At 50.1% G+C, this 22,000-nt stretch overlaps 1 protein-coding gene across 1 annotated transcript; it reads left to right on the top strand.

Annotated features, from left to right (window-relative positions):
* Nucleotides 1–20,657: 20,657 nt before the first annotated feature.
* On the top strand, nt 20,658–21,584 carry LOC311204680 (olfactory receptor 14A16-like; the record flags this gene model as incomplete). Its single annotated transcript, XM_084281072.1, has 1 exon — nt 20,658–21,584. The coding sequence occupies one exon, from the start codon at nt 20,658–20,660 to the stop codon at nt 21,582–21,584; it is 927 nt and encodes a 308-aa protein (XP_084137198.1).
* Between the last annotated feature and the right edge of the window lie 416 nt (nt 21,585–22,000).

The following is a 22,000-nucleotide window of genomic DNA, read 5'->3' on the forward strand; positions in this document are numbered from 1 at the left end:
CTGATATCCCTGCCACAGAGGCCTCAGAGGAGACACATTGTCCTCACAGACATGGAACATCATTGCCTCCTTGCACCCACCCCAGGGGAGGTCACCACGGGTCATACCCCTGTCCTTCCCTTGGTGTTACACTCCCCACATCCAATGGAAGAGACACAGGTGAAGGTCAGGATCTCCCTGCCCAGGGGCTGGGGGTCAGCGCTTGGCATTTCTGCTTCATCAGACCAAGGCAGGGTGTCCTCAGCATCCGAGCTGCCTGTGCTGAGCCTGTGTTTGTCCTCATGGCCTCCAGTTGTCTGCTTTAACGAGCCAAAGATAGTTTGGGCATTACTCCTTACTTCACTTCTGGAGAGGTTTCTTCACTCTCCACTTGGTGTCTGATGTCTCTGGACTCAGAAGAAAACTCCCCATGGGGATCATTAATCACACAGAAAGCCCTTACATGCATGGCTCTCCACGTAATTGTCTTGAAAATAAACAGAACTTGTGTAACTATTTGGAGACGTTCTATTTGAGTGAGGAAAATTTCAAAGGACTTTCACAATGGAGGATTTTTTCACGGTTTGAATCAGATACATACAAAGGCTACTTATCAACACACTGACCTTCTGACAGAACAGCTCATAGGACTTCTGAAAGATGGGACATTTCCAACTCTCTGAAGCTCAAAGCAGAGACTGGAGAAGTGAACGGCATCTGCATGACAGAAGAGCAAGAACAGGTAGAACCCTGTGAGCAAAGTGAAGTGCGTATGTCCATCTAGACTGCTGAAAGTATGTCTTTAAGCATGGCTGTATCATCAGGACAGGTGTAGGCACTTAAAGGAAAAGTGAGGAGAAACAGGAAGATTAGTGTAAAGCGGGCACAGGGAAAAGGACTGTTTCTTCTGCTGCCACCTGTACCAATCCTGGAAATTCCTGTTTTGTCACAGTCGGAAAGCATTGCCATTTCATAACAAGTACTCAAGTGATTCAGCTGAGGAAAATGTGCTTATGAATTGTTTATTAATGTAAGAAAAAACCCCTAAAACTAAAATATTAAAAGGCTTCTCCCTGATGCAAAAAAAGCATAGCTTGTCATTGCACAATGTCACACAAGACCAGGAATGGGATGAATGTGGACCATGATACTACAGGTTAAACAAATTAGAAGGAAAAATTAAAATAAGTAAAATACCTACTAAAACCAGATTGGTCCTAACATGAGTTAAATGACCACTGGTATGATAAGGAAAATGAGCAGTTTATTGCTGCTTAGAATCATTCAGTCATCAGTTTCCACACGGCATTTATGAGCTCCTGGTTCCTCATGCTGTAGATGAGGGGGTTCACTGCTGGTGGAAACACCAAGTAAAGAAATGCCAATACCAGGTCCAGAAATAGGGAGGAGATGGAGGGGGGCTTCAGGTAGGCAAACACACCAGTGCTCACAAACAGGTGTGTGACCATGGCCAGGTGAGGGAGGCAGGTGGAAAAGGCTTTCTGCCATCCCTGCTCCGAGGGGATCCTCAGCACAGCCCTGAAGATCTGCACATAGGACACCACAATGAACACAAAACACCCAAAAGCTAAACAGGCACTGACCACAATGGCTCCATTTTCCCTGAGGTAGGACTCTGAGCAGGAGAGCTTGAGGATCTGGGGGATTTCACAGAAGAACTGGTCAACAGCATTGCCATAGCACAGGGGCAGTGACAATGTATTGGCTGTGTGCAGCACAGCATTGAGAAACCCACTGCCCCAGGCAGCTGCTGCCATGTGGACACAAGCTCTGCTGCCCAGGAGGGTCCCGTAGTGCAGGGGGTGGCAGATGGCAATGTAGCGGTTGTAGGCCATGACAGTGAAAAGAAAGTACTCTGTGACGATCAAAAATAAGAGTTGAGCTACACATCCTGTGTAGGAAATGGCCCTGGTGTCACACAGGGAATTGGCCATGGGTTTAGGAAGAGTGGTGGAGATGAAGCCAAGGTCAGTAACAGTGAGGTTGAGGAGGAGGAAGTACATGGGGGTGTGGAGGTGGTGGTCACAGGCTATGGTGATGATGATGAGGCCATTGCCCAGGATTGCAACCAGGTAGATGCCCAGGAAGAGGCAGAAGTGCAGGAGCTGCAGCTCTTGTGTGTCTGCAAAGGGCAGGAGGAGGAACTGGCTGATGGAGCTGCTGTTGGACATCTGCTGCTGTCAGCTGTGGAGACCTGTCCAAGGATGAAAATGCACAATGAGAAGTTAGGGAACTTTTCTTTGAGGGAAAAAGAAAATTCCATACTTCTAATTTAGTTCAGGAAAACTCTAGAAGGTCCCTTTTGAGAGGTCTGCTTTGTGCTGGTTTCAGCGTGCTACTGCTGGGAGAAGGGAAGTCCAAGTCTTACAGATGGGAGTCTTGAAGAGTTTAGGGAACTCTTCTTTGAGCAAAACCTATTGCAATTCTTAATAAATACCCTGTATTCAGGAAGTACTTCAACTAGGTGAGTTTTGGGAGGTCTGTTTTGTGTTGGCTTGAGCGTGCCACTGCTGGGTACAGGATCTGCTGCGAGCTCTCAAGAGCTTTGGAGATTCTCTTTTCTCCTGCCTGTACCTGAGGAGTGTTTCTTCTGTCAGAGCTCCCTGACATTGCTGCTGCAGTGCCAGTGAAACCTTCCCTTGAGTGCAGAGTGGGGAGAGCTGCTTTGTCCATGACCCCAGTTCTCAGCTGCCCTGCACTGGGCGCACCCTGGTATTCCCTGTTAAATATCAGTGTCTGCACTACGTGGGATATCAGGGAGTTACCAAATCCCCACTTCCATGTAATTTCTGGGAGCAGCTCCTTCTTTCCCCCTCCCTGCCAACTTATCCCTGCCCGGAGCTTTCCCTCGAGCTGCTTCTCTTTCCCCAGGCCAGCTCACACTCTGCTCACAGACCTCATCAATCCTGCCCTACGCTCAGCTTTTCACTGCAGACCCTTCCTGGCATCAGGGCACTGCCCTGGGGATCCTCTGTGTGTGCAGGCATCAGGAGATGCTCTGATGGTGACATTCTTGAGAGGAGAAGTAAGTTCTAATATACCACAGTCAGCACAGCCCACAGGAGAGAAAAAGTCAAAGCAAAGACGCTGCCTGGCAGGAAAATGTTTCCTTGATGTTGTTCTTCAAATTCCCTTTGGAATTTCTCAAGGATCAGCTGCAGCTGGGAGCAAAGCTGACCCAGGCAGCCTTTTCTTGCAGCAGAAGGACCTTACGATGACCTTCCCCGTGTCTCTCCTCACACCCACAGCTGCTGTCTCTATGCCTGTGTAAAGCTCACCAGACAGGCTGAGTGCTGACCCTGGCTGAGATCACAGCCCCAGAGTTCAGGGACCCTGCTCACAAGGACAGCCCTGGGCAACTCTGGGTGCACACACTGCTTCACACCTCTGCAGCCATGCCCAGGAGTATCATAGAATCATAGAATCATAGAATTGTAGGGGTTGGAAGGGACCTCGAGAGATCATCGGGTCCAACTCCCCCTGCCAAAGCAGGCTCCCTAGGACATATGTAGGTAGTTAGGGTCCGGCGGTCGGAAGATGTCATGCTGTACGGAAAGGTAGGACTCTTTCAGGACTCTTTCAAGTAGCCAATAGCGTTAAGCCTATGATGTAAGCGGGCGGAAGTGATGTCATGAATGTAAGCTATATAAGGCTGTTGTAGTCGCCATTAAATGCTATTTGCCGTACACCACATTGGTGTCTGCGTGCTGATGGCCCGAGTGGCCAGAGTGTGGCCGCCGTGCCGTTACTGAATCAGGTCGCCACGCCGTGAACAGCAACAAGTGGTGCCAAAACCCTGGAAACCTCACCCGGAATTTGGGGAACGGCAGCCAGCGCGGCTGGACCAGCCCAGCGGGGAGGACACTCCCAGACCCGTGAGGAGGATGGAAGCCCTTACGAAGGTCGTATTACAATTACATAAGCAATGGGGTATCGATTGTAAGACTAAATATTTTACTCTCGTTGTTACGAGGCTTTTACAAGCTGGGGTTATTGAGCAGCAGGTGGATATTCTCCACCCTGCAATGTGGAATAAATGTACCAAAGCCCTGGTCGAGGAGGCTATGTCTTCAGTCAAAGAGAAATACCTTTTATCGTGGGGAAAAGTTGTAGAGTCTTTGCGAAAAGCCTTTCAAGAACAGGACACCTGGAAAGCGGCAAGGGAATGTTTGCTGGCTACCCCGAAATTGGGAGTCAGGGCTGCCACACAAACTTTGCAGCTCCCAGATTTTAACGGGACTACAGACCTTAAAGGTTCATCTAAGGGTGATATACCTCTTCAACCCTTGAACCTCGATCCGCTTTCAGAGGGACAAGAGCAAGAAAGATCTTTGCAGGGTGGGCTAGATGAGGGAGCCGGAGGCGCTGCCGAGATCTCAGAATCTCAGGAAATATGGCCGCCGCCATGTGTGCCCAAAGATGGCGCCGGCAACGGAGAAGAAGGGCAGGGCGACAGTGCCTCTGAAAAGGAGGAAACACTGCGGCTAGCTAGCTCACGTGAAAGGATGTAAGGTAGTATGTATGTCCTAGCTTTAATCCTGGCAAATCTCATTGCAACTCCCCTAGTCACTACTATTGTCCTTCTTGGGGATGTGAGACCATAGCCTCTGACTGGAAACCAGGAGCAGGACCAGATAAGTACCTAAAGGTTCAATTCGGACCTCACAAATGAGTTAGGTACAAAGATCAAAAGTGGGTGAGAACTTCAAGGATTCAGATGGCAATAAAACCTAAGGATAGAGAGTTATGTGAATATCTTATGTTAAATGTAAAAAATGAAAATGACTTGGGATTGACTATCGGTAAAACCTGGGGCTTTAGGTACTGGGAATCCAGCAAGGATAGGGGGGGACTGTTTTTTATTAAAAGACAGGAGCTGAGGAGTATCTCAGCAATCAGCCCCAATGTCATAATCAAAAGCAATAACCAACAAGTAAAAGACAACTTGCCAATTCCTACTTCTGTCCCAACCAGTCCCCTACCAGCTAAACAAATGGTCTCCTTAGGCAAACCAATCACACACTCTCACCATTTGACCGACAAACCATTCTTTGGCGGGTTGGATGCTACCTTCCGGTCACTGAATCAATCCAACCCAAATCTCACAAGTTCATGTTGGTTATGCTATGATGTGTATCCTCCTTTCTATGAGGGCATTACCCTCAACACTCCTTTTAGCTATTCATCGAAAGATAACCCGACTCAGTGCAAGTGGGACACACCACGGAGAGGAATCACTATGAGCCAGATTAAAGGCCAAGGCATATGTTTTGGCAATGCCACCTTAGAGAGCTGGAACAGTGCGGTCTGTGCAGAAACCGTTGCAATTGATAGAACCTATAAATGGGCAATTCCATCAGCATCAGGGATGTGGATCTGTCATCAGACAGGGCTAACCCTCTGTGTGTCCATTAAGTGTTTTAACTCATCAACTGACTTTTGTGTACAAGTTTTGATTGTTCCCAGGGTCCTATATCATTCGGATGAAGAAATGTACTATCATTGGGGAGAAGTTGTCGACAGACTCCAAAAGAGAGAAATACTGACAGCTGTGACAATAGCAACACTGCTTGGCCTGGGAGCAGCCGGCACAGCCATGGGAGTGGCCTCTCTAGTGACCCAACAGCGAGATCTGTCTCAACTACAAACCGCCATCAATGAAGATCTGCAAAAAATCGAGCAATCTATAACCTTTCTAGAACAGTCTGTCTCCTCACTCTCAGAGGTTGTTTTGCAGAACAGACGGGTTTAGACCTCCTGTTCATGCAACAAGGAGGCCTTTGTGCCTCCTTGAAAGAGGAGTGTTGCTTTTATGCTGACCACACTGGGGTAGTTAGAGATTCGATGGCCCAACTAAAAGAAAGGTTGGCTCAGAGAAAAAGGTAAAGAGAGGCCCAACAAGGATGGTTGGAATCATGGTTTAATTATTCTCCGTGGCTGACCACCCTAATATCTACTCTAATAGGGCCTATCGCAATGGTCATAATACCATTAATTTTCAGACACTGTATACTCAACAAGCTCGCCTCATTTGTCAAGAGTCGGTTAGAGAAGGTTAACATTTTCTTTATAGACAACCAACAGATGCTTTGAGAATGCAACTTATAAGTACTATCTTTACTATTTTGTAGTTGTCCCTAGTACAAAATACTATCCAAACTACTTCTGACTGTCATTCACCTAGTGTGCCTTATGCTATCAGTATTATAAGCTATCAGTGTTGTAAGCCACTTTGCACTTTAAGTAGTTTAAATAAGCATAAAAGGGGGGGGGGGAGATGTAGGTAGTTAATGCCTGGCGGTTGGAAGATGTTGTGCTGTATGGAAAGGTAGGACCCTTTCAGGTAGCCAATAGCGTTAAGCCTATGATGAAAGCGGGCGGAAGTGATGTCATGAATCTAAGCTATATAAAGCTGTTACAGTCACCATTAAATGCCATTTGCCGTACACCACATTGGTGTCTGTGAGCTGATGGCCCGAGTGGCCAGGGGGTGGCCGCTGTGCCGTTCCTGAACCAAGTCGCCACGCCTCGAACGGCAACAGTTTCCCTTATCACCTCCTCATGTCTTTGCCATGGTCATGCAGAGAGAATCAGGATGCCTCTTGGTGTGTGATTTTTTCTGGAACAGGGGAAGGCCTGCTTCAGATGGCTGAAATTGTTGTCTGCCCAGGTGGGCAGTAGGACATATCCTCTTTGAGTTGCCTGACCTCTCAAGACCACTTATCCACAGCTGAGACAAGGGAGGAACAAAGACTTTCTTCAAATAGATGGAGTTGGCCAGACACCTCAGCCACTGTCGGTGCTTCTTCCTTTCCCCAATCTATTACTGCCAGTCAGTTGGCATATGATGCTGGTGCACCACACACAGACTTACACCACATGGTTGAGGAACATTGGACTTCATCAGGATTGGTGGGTAGCTGCAGATCATCAGGATCATAGTAATTCATCTCTCACATGGCTAATCCCCTTAAATACTGCACACTCTGCTCTGTGGTCATGCACTTGCCTGGTCAACACATGACATCTTCACTGAACGGGTACCTTTCCCCCACACTTGACAGAAGTTGCCTCCAGAGGCTGAAGGTTTGAGACTTCTTTCCAATCACCTTGTCAATGACTCATTTTCTGAACAGGGATCCCAGCTGCTCCCCTGGAAGGTAGCTGAAATCTTTTCTCAATTCTCCCAGCTCACTCATGTACAAGGATCAGGTTATAATTCTCACTCCTGGAGGAGAAACAGACAGACCCTCTGTGGGCTGGGAGGAGGACAGTTTACTGAAAAAATCACTGTGAAAAAATAACAGCACATCACAAACTACACTCACATCCAGTGATAACAGAGAGAACTTTATTGACCAAAGGATCACAAGGTACTGCACAATGCAAGGACCAACCAAATGCCCCAGACACACTCAGACTGCCCTTAAAGAACCCAGGAGTGCCCCTCCCCAACCAGCCCCTTTGATGGGGGCGTGGTTTTAGGTGTTGTGGAAAACAGCCTGGACACACTCAGCTCAGCTGTGCTAACTCAGGTCATCTCTGCTAACTTAGCTCACATCTTCTGTCTGCTTGGGGAGGTTAACTCTTGCCTGGCCTGAAACAGGACAGCTGTGCATTTAATCTCCCCTGTCTGTCACATATTTCTGCTTGTACAAAGTCAATTGTCTGTGTCTGAAATCATTGTTCCAACAGTGGATCTGCACTCCAGTGCTTCTGGTTGCTCTCTAGATTTCCCTTCCCCTTCCCCTTGGACCATTCAGACACCTCCCAACCATCCAGCTGCTGCTCTGAGTTTCAGGGAGTTAAACCCTTGCCTTTCTGGCAGTTGTCTGACTCATTCTGTCTTTAGCCAGCTCTTGAGTTGTGGTGATTTCACAGTCTCCTTCCTCACCAGAACATCTCTCACAGGGTTAAGCTTTGTGGCAGGTGAACCTCACTGGTGGCAGATTGCACTTGGCATAGAGTGAGGAGTGTTTGATTTAATGGTGAATCTTGTCAGGTTTCTTGTGTTGTTGGGAAAATAACTCCCTGTGTGCTGCCTGTGTGCAGCCAGTTCTCTAAGCAAAGCAGGGGAGCTGGTACAGAGGGGCTGTCATGCCCCACTGTGGAGTGCAGCAGAGAGACCTGATGTAAGGACAAGGGATGTAAGTCCCAGTTGGCTGGTGAGAGTCATGGTGGGCTTGTGGAGATGTGCAGCAAGGGTGTCCCCACTGCCTCAAGGGACCCTTTTTCAGACCAGTCCAGACCTCCTTAGGAGGCACCCTGGATCAGTCTCAGTCAGAGGTTGTCATCTCTCCTCTACAGTGAAAATAATAACCTACACCCTTAAAAAGAAATCAATTTTACTCTGAGCTCCCTTTGAAACAGCTTCAATGGTCTGTACATCTCTTGAAGACTTGAAGATAATTACATGAGGAGACAGAGCTCGTTAGGGCTTGCTTGTTAGTTAAATGAACCCTGGGGTGCATTTGGAGCTGGGTCCTTGAAGCTCAGGTACTGAGAGGAGATGACACAAAAATATCCATGTCAAAAGCAGAAGCCAAAGTACCTGAAGTATTAATGAGTCCCACTGAGAGCCATTGCTGGCTGAGTCTCCCCAGGGACTCGTTAGCACAGGTAATTGGAGGCCATGTTGGCTGGTAGGCAAAGGCAATGTACAAGCAGCTGAGATGCTGAGCAAGCCCTGGGTTGGTTTGATGAAGCAGAAAGGCCAAGCCCTGACCCCCAGCTCCAGGGAAGACAGGTCATATCTCTCAGGCATTATTCAGGCTCTTCCTGTGGCATTGCAGGGTGTGTAATGCTGAGGGAAGAACAACAGGATGAGAGTTTCTCCTCATTGTTGGTCCAAAGCCCAGCTAGAAATTCATCTGTCCTCCATTTAAATGAAAGAAAGAGCAGGGAGACCCTCCATCCCCTATCAGATTCAGGAGGAAACATTGTTGAGAGATGAGGACAAGGCTGAGGTGCTTAATGAAATCTTTGCCACTGTCTTTAGTAATAGGAGCAGTTGTACAGAGAGAATCCAATTCCCTGAGCTAGGAGACAGGGACAGGGAGCAGAATGACCCCACCTCAACCCAGGAGGAGATGGGCCTGCTGCACCACAGAGATGTGCAGAGATCTGTGGGGCTGAAAGGGTGCTGAGATATCTGGCAAGGGGTGTTCACCAAGCCACTTTCCATCAGTCCTGGCTGACTGGATCAGTCAATGCAACCCCCAATAAAAGAAGGGACAGAAGGATGGTCAGGGAAATTACAGGCCTGATAGTTTGACTTCAGTCCCAGAGAAGCTGATGGAGCAGATCATCCTGAGCAGCATTATCCAGTTCATTAAGAACCCCCAAGTGTTCGGGCCCAGTCAGCTTGGGTTCATAAGGGCAGGTCCTGTTTGACCCACTGAATCTCCCTCTATGACAGGGTGACCTGCTTCTTGGACAAGGGAAGGGCTCTGGATGTTGTCTACCTTGGCTTTAGCAAGGCCTTGGACACAGTTTTCCAGAACTTTCTCCTAGAGAAGCTCACTGCTTGTGGCTTGGAAACTGTGGTGGTTCAGCCCCAAGCAATGGCTGAGCACCACATGCTGCTCACTCGCTCCCACAGGAGAAACAGACAGAGCCTCCGTGGGCTGGCCTAAGGACAGTTTACAGACCAAATCACCATGAAAGGAGAACAGCCCACAGTGAGTTTCACTTATACCCAGTTATGACCCAGTCACTGCACAACATGATGAGCAATCCAATGACTTGGCTGCACTTGCACTGCCCTGAAGGCACCAGGAGTGCCCCTCCCCAACAAGCCCCTTTTCGGGGGGAGTGATGTCAAGTGGTGTGGCAAACAGCCTGGGCTAACTCAGCTTTCCTGTGCTGCCTGCCTGGGGAGGTTAACTCTTCCCTGGCAAGATCCAGGATAGATGGGATAGGATTGGGATGGGGATGGGATTGGCATGGTGTAGTCAAGGCACCCATAGATCAGGTGGCGTGTCAGTTTGCCAGGGTTGTTTGCCTGTGCAGCTGTAAAGTCACAGGCTGTAGGAGGTGATAACTGCCCTACGACCTGGCCAAATCCTTCCACAAACTCTGCCAGCCAGGGACTGGCTGCTGAGGGAGGAGGAAATGTTGGAGAGTCTATAACAATGATCATTAAACTTTTTCCCAGAGGAGCAGCCAGGAAGATGCCCAGGAAGAGGCAGAATGGCAGGAGCTGCAGCTCCGCTGTGTCTGCAAAGGCCAGGAGGAGGAACTGGCTGCTGGAGCTGCTGTTGGACATGTGGTGCCTCTGGGTATGGATGGTTCTAACTGTGATCATCTAGTGTCTTGTTATTTGGCCAAAGGAATTCCCCACCAGGCTCAAAAATGCTCCTCATCCCAGGCAGCATTGCTCTATTGGACCTTGAACCCACTCATGTCTCTTGGACCACCTCTGGCCCTTCAGGTGACAACAGGGGTTGGTGTCTGAGCAACTCTCTCCTGGCCTCCACCCTCAGTAATTCCCATGGGCACTGGGACCAGCAGCTCTCAGGCAGCCATGCTCCTTAACCTTTGCAGGGGGACAGAGACCCCTGCCTGTCCCTGCCTGGGGGTCCTGTCTCATGGGGAGACAAGGAAAGGTGATTGTCCTGCCCAGCTCTGGTTTAATCAGGAGAAAGGTCTCTGCTGGACAGAAGGATTTCTCCCCAGCCAAGGGAGGGAAAGTCAGTGAGAACTTCAGTTTATTTCCAAGTAGGTTCCCTGGAGCTCCAGGGAGGAGCCCAGAGGGGACGGAGGGTATGATGTCTTCACCTGCTCCTCTGCTGGGAGCTGGGCTGGGCTCCTGGGATGGACAGTGGTAGCTCAGAAATATTGCAGCACTGCAGAGAGACAGCTCTGGCCAGGAGCAGCTCCTCTGCCAAACACACAGGGCTGGGGACACTGCCTGGAGGCACCGAGTGGAGACCTGTGAGGCTGAGAGAGCTGATGGATGCTGAGAGCTCACTGGAGGAGAAATCTCCACAGCCTGTCCCTGGTATGTCTGTGGGTGCAGGGCAATGCAGGTTCTGTTCCTGGAGGGATCTCCTAAAGCTGGGACATGGGGCAGTGTGTGGGGTCTGTCAGGAGGACAGGTTCTCTATAGGACCAGAAGGTGCTGCCTGGAAGGGATGCCCTTGTGCCCCATCAGAGGGACAGGGCAGGACAGTTGTCTTCTCCTGGGCATGGCTGCAGAGGTGTGAAGCAGCGTGTGCACCCAGGGGTGCCCAGGGTTGTCCTTGTGAGCAGGGTCCCTGCACCCTGGGGTCTGTGTGCTGGGGCAGGGACTCTGCCACTGCCAGGGTCAGCACTCAGCCTGCCTGCTGGGCTTTCCACAGGGATAGAGAAGGACCTGTGGGTTGAAGGAGTGACCAAGGGAAGAGCAGCACAAGTTCCTTCTTCAGTAAGATAGTGCTGCCTGGGTCAGCTTTGCTCCCAGCTCCAGCTGATTCTTGAGACATTCCAAAGGGACTTTGAAAAAAAAAATCAAGGAAGCATTTTCCTGCAAGGCAGTGTCTGCTTTGACTGTTCCTCTCCTGTGGGCTGTGCTGTGGTAGATGAGAACTTATTTCTCCCCAAAGAATATGCAATGAAAACTCAAATCTTATTAAGACTTTGTAGCTTCTCCTGAGCCCTGCACACACAGAGGTTCCCTGCGGCAGTGCCCTGATGCCAGGAGGGGTCTGCAGAGCAGAGCTGAGCACAGGGCAGGTTGGATGAGGTCTGTGAGCAGAGACTGGGAGGTGACATGGGCAGAGAGAAGCAGCTGCAGGGACAGCTCCAGGCAGCAGAGACATTGGCGAGGAGGAAGAGTGAGCTGCTCCCAGCAATGCCCTGGCAGTGGGGATTTGGTACCTCCCTGACATCACCCACCGTGCTGATACTTTCCCACAGCAACCCCCTGGTTTCTGCCACCCAGCACAGACTCTGCACCCAGACTTCCACGTTTTCAGTCTGAGAAACCTGCGAGTACCTGTCTGTCTGTCCCTGTCCTTGCAGCCCTGGCTGGACTGTTTCTCACTGTTTCCCTTCCTGTCCTTGCTGCCTTTGTCCCACCATTACCAAAGCTCTGCTCTGCCCTTAGGTGACACTGGAGTGATAGTGCTGAAAAGCTCCTTCCTATCCACAGGGGATTTAGTCTGAGATCACACCATCCTTCTATTTACTGACTGCTGCCAGGCAGGACTGAGTTCTCCAGAGCCCACAGCTGACCCCCCTCACAGCAGTGGCACGCTCAAGCCAGCAGCAAATATACCTCCCAAAAAGGATGTTCCCAAAGTCCTCCTGAATACAGAGAGCCAATCTCATGATATTCTCTATGAAGTGGAAGAGGCTTTTCTCAAAGAAGAGTTCCATCACTTCTCACTGTGCTTTTCCTCTTTGCCCAGGTCTCCACACTTGACAGCAGCTGATGTCCAACAGCAGCTCCATCAGCCAGTTCCTCCTCCTGCCCTTTGCAGACACACGGGAGCTGCAGCTCCTGCACTTCTGGCTCTTCATGGGCACCTACCTGGCTGCTCTCCTGGGCAATGGCCTCATCATCATCACCATAGCCTGTGACCACCACCTCCACACCCCCATGTACTTCTTCCTCCTCAACCTCTCAGTTACTGACCTTGGCTGCATTTCCTCCACTGTTCCCAAATCCATGGCCAATTCCCTGTGGGACACCAGGGCCATTTCCTACACAGGATGTGTGGCTCAACTCTTTTTCTTTCTATTTTTGATCTCAACAGAGTTCTGTCTTCTGACTGTCATGGCCTATGACCGCTACGTTGCCATCTGCCACCCCCTGCACTACGGGACCCTCCTGGGCAGCAGAGCTTGTGTCCACATGGCAGCAGCTACCTGGGGCAGTGGGTTTCTCTATTCTCTGCTGCACACAGCCAACACATTTTCCCTGCCCCTCTGCCATGGCAATGCCCTTGACCAGTTCTTCTGTGAAATCCCCCAGATCCTCAAGCTCTCCTGCTCAGATGCCTACCTCAGGGAAACTGGACTCATTGTGTTCAGTGCTTGTTTAGGTTTTGGGTGTTTTGTGTTCATTGTGGTGTCCTATGTGCAGATCTTCAGGGCTGTGCTGAGGATCCCCTCGCAGCAGGGACGGCACAAAGCCTTTTCCACCTGCATCCCTCACCTGGCCGTGGTCTCCCTGTTTCTCAGCACTTCCGTCTTTGGCAACCTGAAGCCCCCCTCCATCTCCTCCCTATTTCTGGACCTGGTATTGGCATTTCTTTACTCAGTGTTTCCACCAGCAGTGAACCCCCTCATCTACAGCATGAGGAACCAGGAGCTCAAGGATGCCATGTGGAAACTGATGACTGGATGTTTTTAATCGCCAACAAACCGCTCATCTTCTTCTTCATATCTCTGACCATGTACTTCATGCCTGGACATGTCCATACTTTGTAGGGGTTTTAGTTCTTGTGCTGTTTTCCTTCTCTTTTGTCTAAGCTGTAATAACATGGTGCATGTTCATCCCATCCCTAATGCAGTTTCTCTGGGTCTTGTGTGACCCAGACCCTGGGTAATGTCGAGCTGTGCTCCCGTGTCTGACTGGAAAGGTGCACAAATTTTTCTTTCTTAAATCTTCTCTTGAAATTTATTAAAAATGTATAAGGTGATTCTTCCAGATATCTAACCTAAATCTCCCCTGGAGAATGTTAAATTGTCTGGTCCTATCACTTGTTACCTGAGTCCGACCCCTATGTCTATACACTGTCCTTGTACGGAGTTTTAGAGAGCGGTAATGTCACCACTCAGTCTCCTATAGACTAAGAAAGCCCAGTTCCCTCAGCCAGTCCTAACAGGGCTTGTGCTCCACACCCTTCACCCGCTTCATCGCCCATCTCTGGACATGCTCCAGCGTCTCAACGTCCTTCTCATAGTGAGGGGCCGAAAACAGGACACAGGACTCAAGGTGCAGCCTCACCAGAGCTGAGTATAACAGTACAATCTCTTCCCTACTCCTGCTAGTCACACCCTTCCTGATACAGGCCCGGATGCTGTTGGCCTTCTTGGCCACTTGGGCACTCTGCTGCCTCATGTTCAGCTGCCTGTCCACTAACACCCCAGATCCTTCTCCCCCAGGGAGCTCTCCAGCTGCTCTGCCCCAGGCCTGTAGCACTGCCTGGGGTTATTGTGACCAAAGTGCATTGTGTTTCAAATGACCCCAGGTTGCTCTGGGTGGCTGGGGGCACCTGGGCTTAACTCCTGAGTAATTCCCAACTAGGAGTTTTGTCATGACCAGGTCTTCACAATTTTCAGGAACAGAATTAAGACTCAAAACCGAGTCAAGGGTCAAGTCACTTTATTTGGCCAACAACAAGTGTGCAAGAGAAGGGGGGAAAAGAAATGTGATATCTACCACCATGGAGCTGCAGTGTCCTGTCAGGCCAATGTCTTCAGGTCTGGTGGGGCAACGTTCCCTCCATGTCAGTCACCTCTGTTCTTTTATTGTGTTGTATTCACTCCTTCCAGGAATCAATCAGCATATTCCAAGAGCTACTTTGTTTAGCTGCACCCCCCACGCAGTGGTGGTGTGTCTGCCCAATACCATCACTGGGAGGTTTTAGGTGGTCTTCAGGGGTCTCTGGCCCCTGTCTCTCTCAGACCCCGGGTCTGGGCACATGCACAGTGGTTGGGTTAAATTTAATCAGCTCTGCATTCAGGTGCATAGGAAGGCAGGATGCATCTGGTCTTGCAGTCTGACCGTTGCTCTACTGCTGACAGTGGTGAGAGCTGGTGGTGTAATGTTCCAGCAGTGTTGAGACAAACACCTGACACAGTCTCTTCATTGTTTGACACAGTCCCCTAGACCACCCTATGGCTGCACATGGCTGTTACGTTCATGTTACACCACGGTGGCATGAATGACAGGAGGTAAAGAGAGGAAGAAGGAAAAGAGACAGCATGGTCACAATAGCTAACAACATCCAATTAACTATTGCATTTTTACTTCTTAAAATGTAAATCTCTTCCTGCTGGAACAGGCTGCACGGAGAGGTGGTGGATGCCTGATCCCTGGAGGTGTTCAAGGCCAGGCTGGATGGGGCCCTGCGCAGCCTTGTGTGGCTCCAGGCCTGAAGGTTGGTTGCCCTGCCTGTGGCAGGGGGTTTTGAACTGTATGATCCTTGGGGTCCCTTCCAGCCCAGACCAGTCTGTGATTCTATTATCATCAATTCAGAACATCTATGCATTCTGGTACCTGTGTGGTTTTGGTGATACAAAGCAGAGTGATTGTGGCCTTTGTGGTTCATGTGCTCTGCTGCCCTGGTCTATTCTGGTTGGGGTCGGCATACACAGTAGGAAAATGGATTTCCACACCCCCTTAGTCTAAGGCACATGTTTTGTCGGGGTCTCAAAACTTCTGTTCTAGATTTAAGCAAAGGCAAGTAAAAACACCCTCTTTAATATGATCCATACTGCTGACGGTGTCGTTGGGCATTTCTTTAACGCCCTCACGTGAAGCAGGAGTTACAAATTGCCTATTGGCTACAACATGTTGAATCAATTGTATAAAACATGGAATAATACGTGTAAAAACAATGATGTGGTGAATCCACATGTCAAATAAAATAGGAATCCCTTAACCCATGGCCCAATGGGGAGCCAGGACAACATATCAATGTCCCAGCCTTCCCATGTTGTAACGGGGACATGGGCTAACTTCTGTATTCTGGCTGTGGTTTGATTAACAACCTTGCCATTGTCATCTATTTTCAAACCACAATTAGAATCATTTATGACCACAAATGCCTCCTCCTTTGGCTGGCAGGTAATTGAGAACCATGTGATGTGTTAATATTGCTCCTCACATTTGTGCCCCCTGATTGGCCAATAGATGGAGGGCATGAGCTGTGTCATTAGTAATAATTCCTACGATGGCTTGTAGAGGAATAATGAGATTTAGATTATAGATTGGGTCTCGAGCAGCCCTAATCCATTCGTTAGGATTCTAGGTTGCAGGTCCAAAATGTTGTACGACACACTGGAGGGTCCACCTGTCTTTTCCCCAGGACTGGCTACTCCCACCTGCTATAGAAACATCAAGGGACCCTCGATATCAACTGAGGTAATCATAGACCTTAATTCCCAAACGGAATGGTAACTTCCTGGTTGGTTATGCCAACCAGGTTCTGCCACAAGCCAAAGGGTTGGATTCCCTCAATATCTCAACTCCCATACGATTCCTATTAGACCAAAAGACATCAAATTGGTTTTGATGACCACTTTTATTGACCCATGCCCAATTTAGCCGTTGAGGGATGAGTTTTGCTCATCAGTGGTGTTGCTCAACATATACCATAACATGTCACCTCTGACAGGAAGAGTGATTGTAAGTTGCACAATTAATGGGTTGACACCCAGGGGAGATACAAGGATTTCCACACCTGAAGGTCCAATCACACACACTGTGACCCACAAAACCTCCATTGTTGTCATTCCGATTCAGACAATATTCCCCCTTTTCTGGAACTGGGGTTTTCCATGGGTTTGTTTCCTCATTCCAATAGAACGAACCATTACCAATGGTTATGTCACTTAGATCACTCAGGAGCCATTTTTGGGATATTGTTTCAACGTCCATGGCCAGTCTTTAAATCCTGAAGGGCTCTCACATCCCCAACCATTTGTCAGGTTAAAAGCGTTGGGCACCTGCTGGACTAAAGTTATAAATTCATTTTGCCACCCCAGGCTGAAGAGGGGGGCACAAAAGTTTCCCCAGATATTAAAGGTGGTGAGAATGGTCGACCAAAACAATGTTTGTGATAGTCTGCTAAACCTCCTATAAATATTAACAAAGCAGTTATTAACTAAACTATACAGACAATTAACAGCTTCATCTATTCCTTCAAGCAGGTGTCAGAGATTCCATCTGGAAAAGAGAACAAACCCAGACTCAGTTTGTATTAAGGGACTGGTCGTAGATTGTTATGAGAAGGATGGAATAATCCACCTTGTGTTGACTTTGTGTTCCTTCCCATGGGCATCTTTTGCTTTCCAAGCGTATTTGTTGAGGGGCTCAGCCAGTAAGAGGGGAATGGTCCCAATGGTCGGCATTTCTACCAAGACTGGCAGACCAGGAGAGAAAGTGGCTTTTCTGGGGTGCTGGGAGTGTGGGGTTTGGGGATGAAAGTTGGGGGGTTTGGGAAAAAAGGCATTGAGTCAGGACATCCACTTATTCCCCAAAAATCATTGACTCGATGAACTGCATCCCAGAGTTGTTCTGCCCAGTGTGGCTTGTGAGCTTTTAAAAACCCTTTCAAAAGCCCATTAGTTCTCCCCACTATCCCATTAGCTTGGGGGTAACACAAGGAGTGAAATCCCCACCTGCCTCCTCCTTCCCTGGCCCACTCCTGCCCCTTGGCAGCAGTGAAATGACTGCCCTGGGCTGACTGAACAGACTGGGGGTTGGCAGAAAGCGAAACCAATTGGTCAGGGCCCGCCCTGGGTGTTCTCCTGCTGCTCCTGGAAATGCCTGGGTTGGGACTAGGCCAGAAATGATTTCCACTCCCACTAATACTCTTGTTTCCCCTCTGCCTTCCCAAGGGCTCCAATAGAGTCGATGTGCCAGGCCTCCCAAAGGGTCTTTTTCTCTCTCAGCTGGAGGGGGGTCTCTTCCATGGGGTGCCGCTCTAGCCGCAGGCAGCATTGTTCACAGGCCCAGAGCCAGGTGGGGCAAGCTTCCCAGTGACAGGCCACCCCCTGGCATGTGCCTCCCTGTGGGAATCCTTGGATCCTGCCTGGCCACGTTTCACATGCAGCCATTCCAGGAGCCTGTCCCAGTTTCCTCTGAGCTGGTCCTCTTTCTGCAGAGGGGCAATGCTGGCCAGTTCCTCTGAGCTGAGGGAGCTGGGCCTCGTTAGCTTGGAGAAGAGGAGACTGAGGGGTGGCCTTATTCAGGTCAGTGGGTAAAAGCTGGAGCAGAGGAAGTTCCATGTGAATGTCAGGAGAAACTCTTTCACTGTGAGGGTGACAGAGCCCTGGGACAGACTGCCCAGAGAGGTTGTGGAGTCTCCTTCTCTGGAGACATTCACACCCACCTGGATGTGTTCCTGTGTGGTTTAGTCCAGGTGATCCAGCTCTGGCAGGGGGGTTGGACTAGATGACCTTTAGAGGTCCCTTCCAACTCCTAACGTTCTGTGATTCCTTGACCTTGGATCTCCCTGCACATCTCTTGGAGCACCACTGGCCCCTCAGGTTTCACTGGGTGTTGGTGTTTGAACACCTCCTTCCTGGCCTCCTTCCATTAATTCCCCTGGGAGCTGGGACCAGCAGCTCCCAGGAAGCAGGTGCCTCTTTTGTGCCCACTGCAAATGGGGCAAGAGGAACCCCAGGTTCCCTTGATTCGAGGCAGCCATGGGCCTGAGCTGCATCCTTTTCCAGCCCCAGGGCTACAAAGCAAGGATGAGGTGCCTCGAGTCACTTGCCATACTCCTTACCCTCCCCAAGGGGAAAGAGTCCCCTTCCCGTCATCTTCTGGGGGTCCTGTCTCATGTGGAGACAAGAAAAAGTGATTCTTCTGCCCAGCTCGTGTTTGATCAGGAGAAAGGACTCTGCTGGGCAGAAGGATTTCTCCCCAGCCTAGAGAGCAGATGGCAGGGAGGACTTCAGTGTCTTTCCAAGTTGGTTCCCTGGAGCTTCAGGAATACCTCAGAGGAGCCGAGGAGTACGTGACGCCTTCACCTGCCCCTCTGCTGTAGCTGGGCTGGACTCCTGGGACAGTGGGAGCTGATGAAACATTACAGCACTGATGAGGGACAGCTCTGCCACAGAGTAGCTCCTCTGCCAAGCACACAGGGCTGGGGACACTGCCTGTAGGCACCGAGGGGAGACCTGAGAGGCTGAGAGAGCTGATGGATGCTGAGAGGTCACTGGAGGAGAAATCTCCTCAGCACTCTACCTGTGAGTATGTCCCTGGTATGTCTGTGGGTGCAGGGCAATGCAGGTTCTGTTCCTGGAGGGATCTCTTAAACCTGGGACATAGGACAGTGTGTGGGGTCTGTCAGGAGGACAGGTTCTCTATAGGACCAGAAGGTGCTGCCTGGAAGGGAGGCCCTTCTGCCCCATCAGAGGGACAGGGCAGGACAGCTGTCTTCTCCTGGGCATGGATGAGGGGTGCCCAGGGCTGTTCTTGCAAGCAGGGTCCCTGCACCCTGGGGTCTGTGTGCTGGGCCAGGGACTCTGCTGCTGCTGGGCTTTCCACAGGGATATAGACAGCACCTCTGGGTTGAAGCAGTGACCCAGGGAAGGGCAATGTAAGGTCCTTCTGCTGTAACAAAGTGCTGCATGGGTCAGCTTTGCTCCCAGCCAGAGCTGATCCTTGAGAAATGCCAAAGAGAATATTTCTCCAAAGGCAGAGTCTTTGCTTTGACTTTTCCTCTCCTGTGGGCTGTGCTGAGTGTGGTAGACGAGAACTTATTTCTCCCCTTGAGAATATGCAGTGAAAACTTGATTCTCATGAAGATGTTGGAGCCTGGGCTGAGCCCTGCACACACAGAGGTTCCCTGGGGCAGTGCCCTGATGCCAGGAGGGGTCTGCAGAGCAGAGCTGAGCACAGGGAAGGTTGGATGAGGTCTGTGAGCACGAGCAGGAGGTGACATGATCACAGAGAAGCAGCTGCAAGGACAGCTCCAGGCGGCAGAGACACTGTCAGGCAGGGAGGAGCTGCTCCCAGAAATGCCCTGGCAGTGGGGATTTGGGACTTCCCTGACATCCCCCACAGTGCTGACACTTTCCCACAGACACTCCTGGTTTATGCCACACAGCACAGACACTGCAACAAGAGATCCAGGGTTTCAGACTGAGTCTTCTTTTGGGCAAAACAAACACCATGACGAGAAACTCCTGAGTGCCTGTCTGTCTGTCTGTCCCTGTCCTTCCAGCCTTGGCTGGAGCATTTCTCACTGTTACACCTGCTGTCCTTGCTGTCTCTGTCCCACTGTTACCTGGTGCTCTGGTCACTTCCATTGGTGGCAGTGGCAATGAGCTGACCCTCACTTCAGGACACACATCTGTAGGACTGATGACTTCCAGGGGTCTCCTGCTGGGCTGCAGGCTGCCTCCCACAATGGCACCACTCTCATGGGGACTCTTGTGTCCCAGAGAGGAACCTCATGCAGGAGACATCTCGGCACAGAGGCCGTGGCAATGCCACTCATCACCTGTGTGTGGGCAGCTGCACTGAGCCCTGTGTGTCCCTGGCTGGGAGCGGGGAGCTGAGATCCTCCTTGGGTAGGATGAGACTGCAGGAGGGCTTTGGAGCTCTGCCCTGCGACACTGGATTCCTCAGCTCTCAGTCAGGAGAAAATCAAAGCTCCAAAGCTCTGCTCTGCCCTTGGTGAAATTGGAGTGACAGTGCTGAAAAGCTCATTCCTATCCACAGGGGATTTAGTCTGAGATCACACCATCCTTCTATTTACTGACTTCTGCCAGGCAGGACTGAGTTCTTGAGAGCCACAGCCAGCCCTCCTCCCAACAGTGACACGCTCAAGCCAGCACAAAGCAGAGCTCCCAAAAGGGACCTGACAAAAGGCTTCCTGAATACAGGGAGTCAATGTGAATTGGAAGAAGTTTTCCTCAAGGAAGAGTTCCCAAACTTCTAACTGCCTTTTCCTCCTTGGACAGGTCTCCACACCTGACAGCAGCAGATGTCCAACAGCAGCAGCTCCATCAGCCAGTTCCTCCTCCTGCCCTTTGCACACACACGGGAGCTGCAGCTTCTGCACTTCTGCCTCTTCCAGGGCATCTACCTGGCTGCTCTCCTGGGCAATGGCCTCATCATCATCACCATAGCCTGTGACCACCATCTCCACACCCCCATGTACTTCTTCCTCCTCAACCTCTCTATTCTAGACCTTGGTTACATCTCCACCACTGTTCCCAAATCCATGGCCAATTCTCTGTCAGACACCAGGGCCATTTCCTACACAGGATGTGTGGCTCAACTATTTTTCTTCCTTTTTTTGATCTCCACAGAGTTCTGTCTTCTGACTGTCATGGCCTATGACCGCTACGTTGCCATCTGCCACCCCCTGCACTACGGGACCCTCCTGGGCAGCAGAGCTTGTGTCCACATGGCAGCAGCTGCCTGGGGCAGTGGGTTTCTCAACGCTGTGCTGCACACAGCCAGTACATTTTCACTGCCCCTCTGCCATGGCAATGCTGTTGACCAGTTCTTCTGCGAAATCCCCCAGATCCTCAAGCTCTCCTGCTCAGATGCCTACCTCAGGGAGATTGCAGTCACTTTGCTTAGTGCCTTTTTAGCTTTTGGGTGTTTTGTGTTCATTGTGATGTCCTATGTGCAGATCTTCAGGGCTGTGCTGAGGATCCCCTCGCAGCTTGGACGGCACAAAGCCTTTTCCACCTGCCTCCCTCACCTGGTTGTGCTCTCCCTGTTTGTCAGTACTTCCTTCTTTGCCTATCTGAAGCCACCCTCTATCTCCTCTCTATTTCTGGACCTGGTAGTATCATTTCTTTACTCCGTGGTTCCACCAGCAGTGAACCCCCTCATCTACAGCATGAGGAACCAGGAGCTCAAGGATGCCGTGTGGAAACAGATGACTGGATGTTTCTAAGCAACAATGAACTGCTCATCTTCTGCATATCACTGGCCATGTAACTCAAATTAGGACCAGTCTCTATTTAGTATGGGGTTTAGTTCCTGTTTCTTTGTTTGCCTCTAGTTTATTTAAACTGGAATATGATGGTCCAGATGCATCCCATTGCTGATACAGTGTGACCCACACGCTGGGTAACGATGGGCTGTGCTCTCTTTGCATCACGTCTGCCTGAAAAGGTGCACATATTTTTCTTTCTTAAAATTTCTCCTGACATTTATTAAATATTTATAAGAACATTTTCATCAACTGAATCACTTGACCACTTGTCTGAAATGGCAATGCTTTCCCACCATGACAGAACAGGAATTTCCTTGAAGTGCAACAAACATAAAGTCACAGAATCTTTCACGAAGTCCAACCACAGCCGAACC

This window comes from Gallinula chloropus, assembly GCF_964237585.1.
Source record: "Gallinula chloropus genome assembly, contig: HAP1_SCAFFOLD_118, whole genome shotgun sequence".
Taxonomy (NCBI): Eukaryota; Metazoa; Chordata; class Aves; order Gruiformes; family Rallidae; genus Gallinula; species Gallinula chloropus.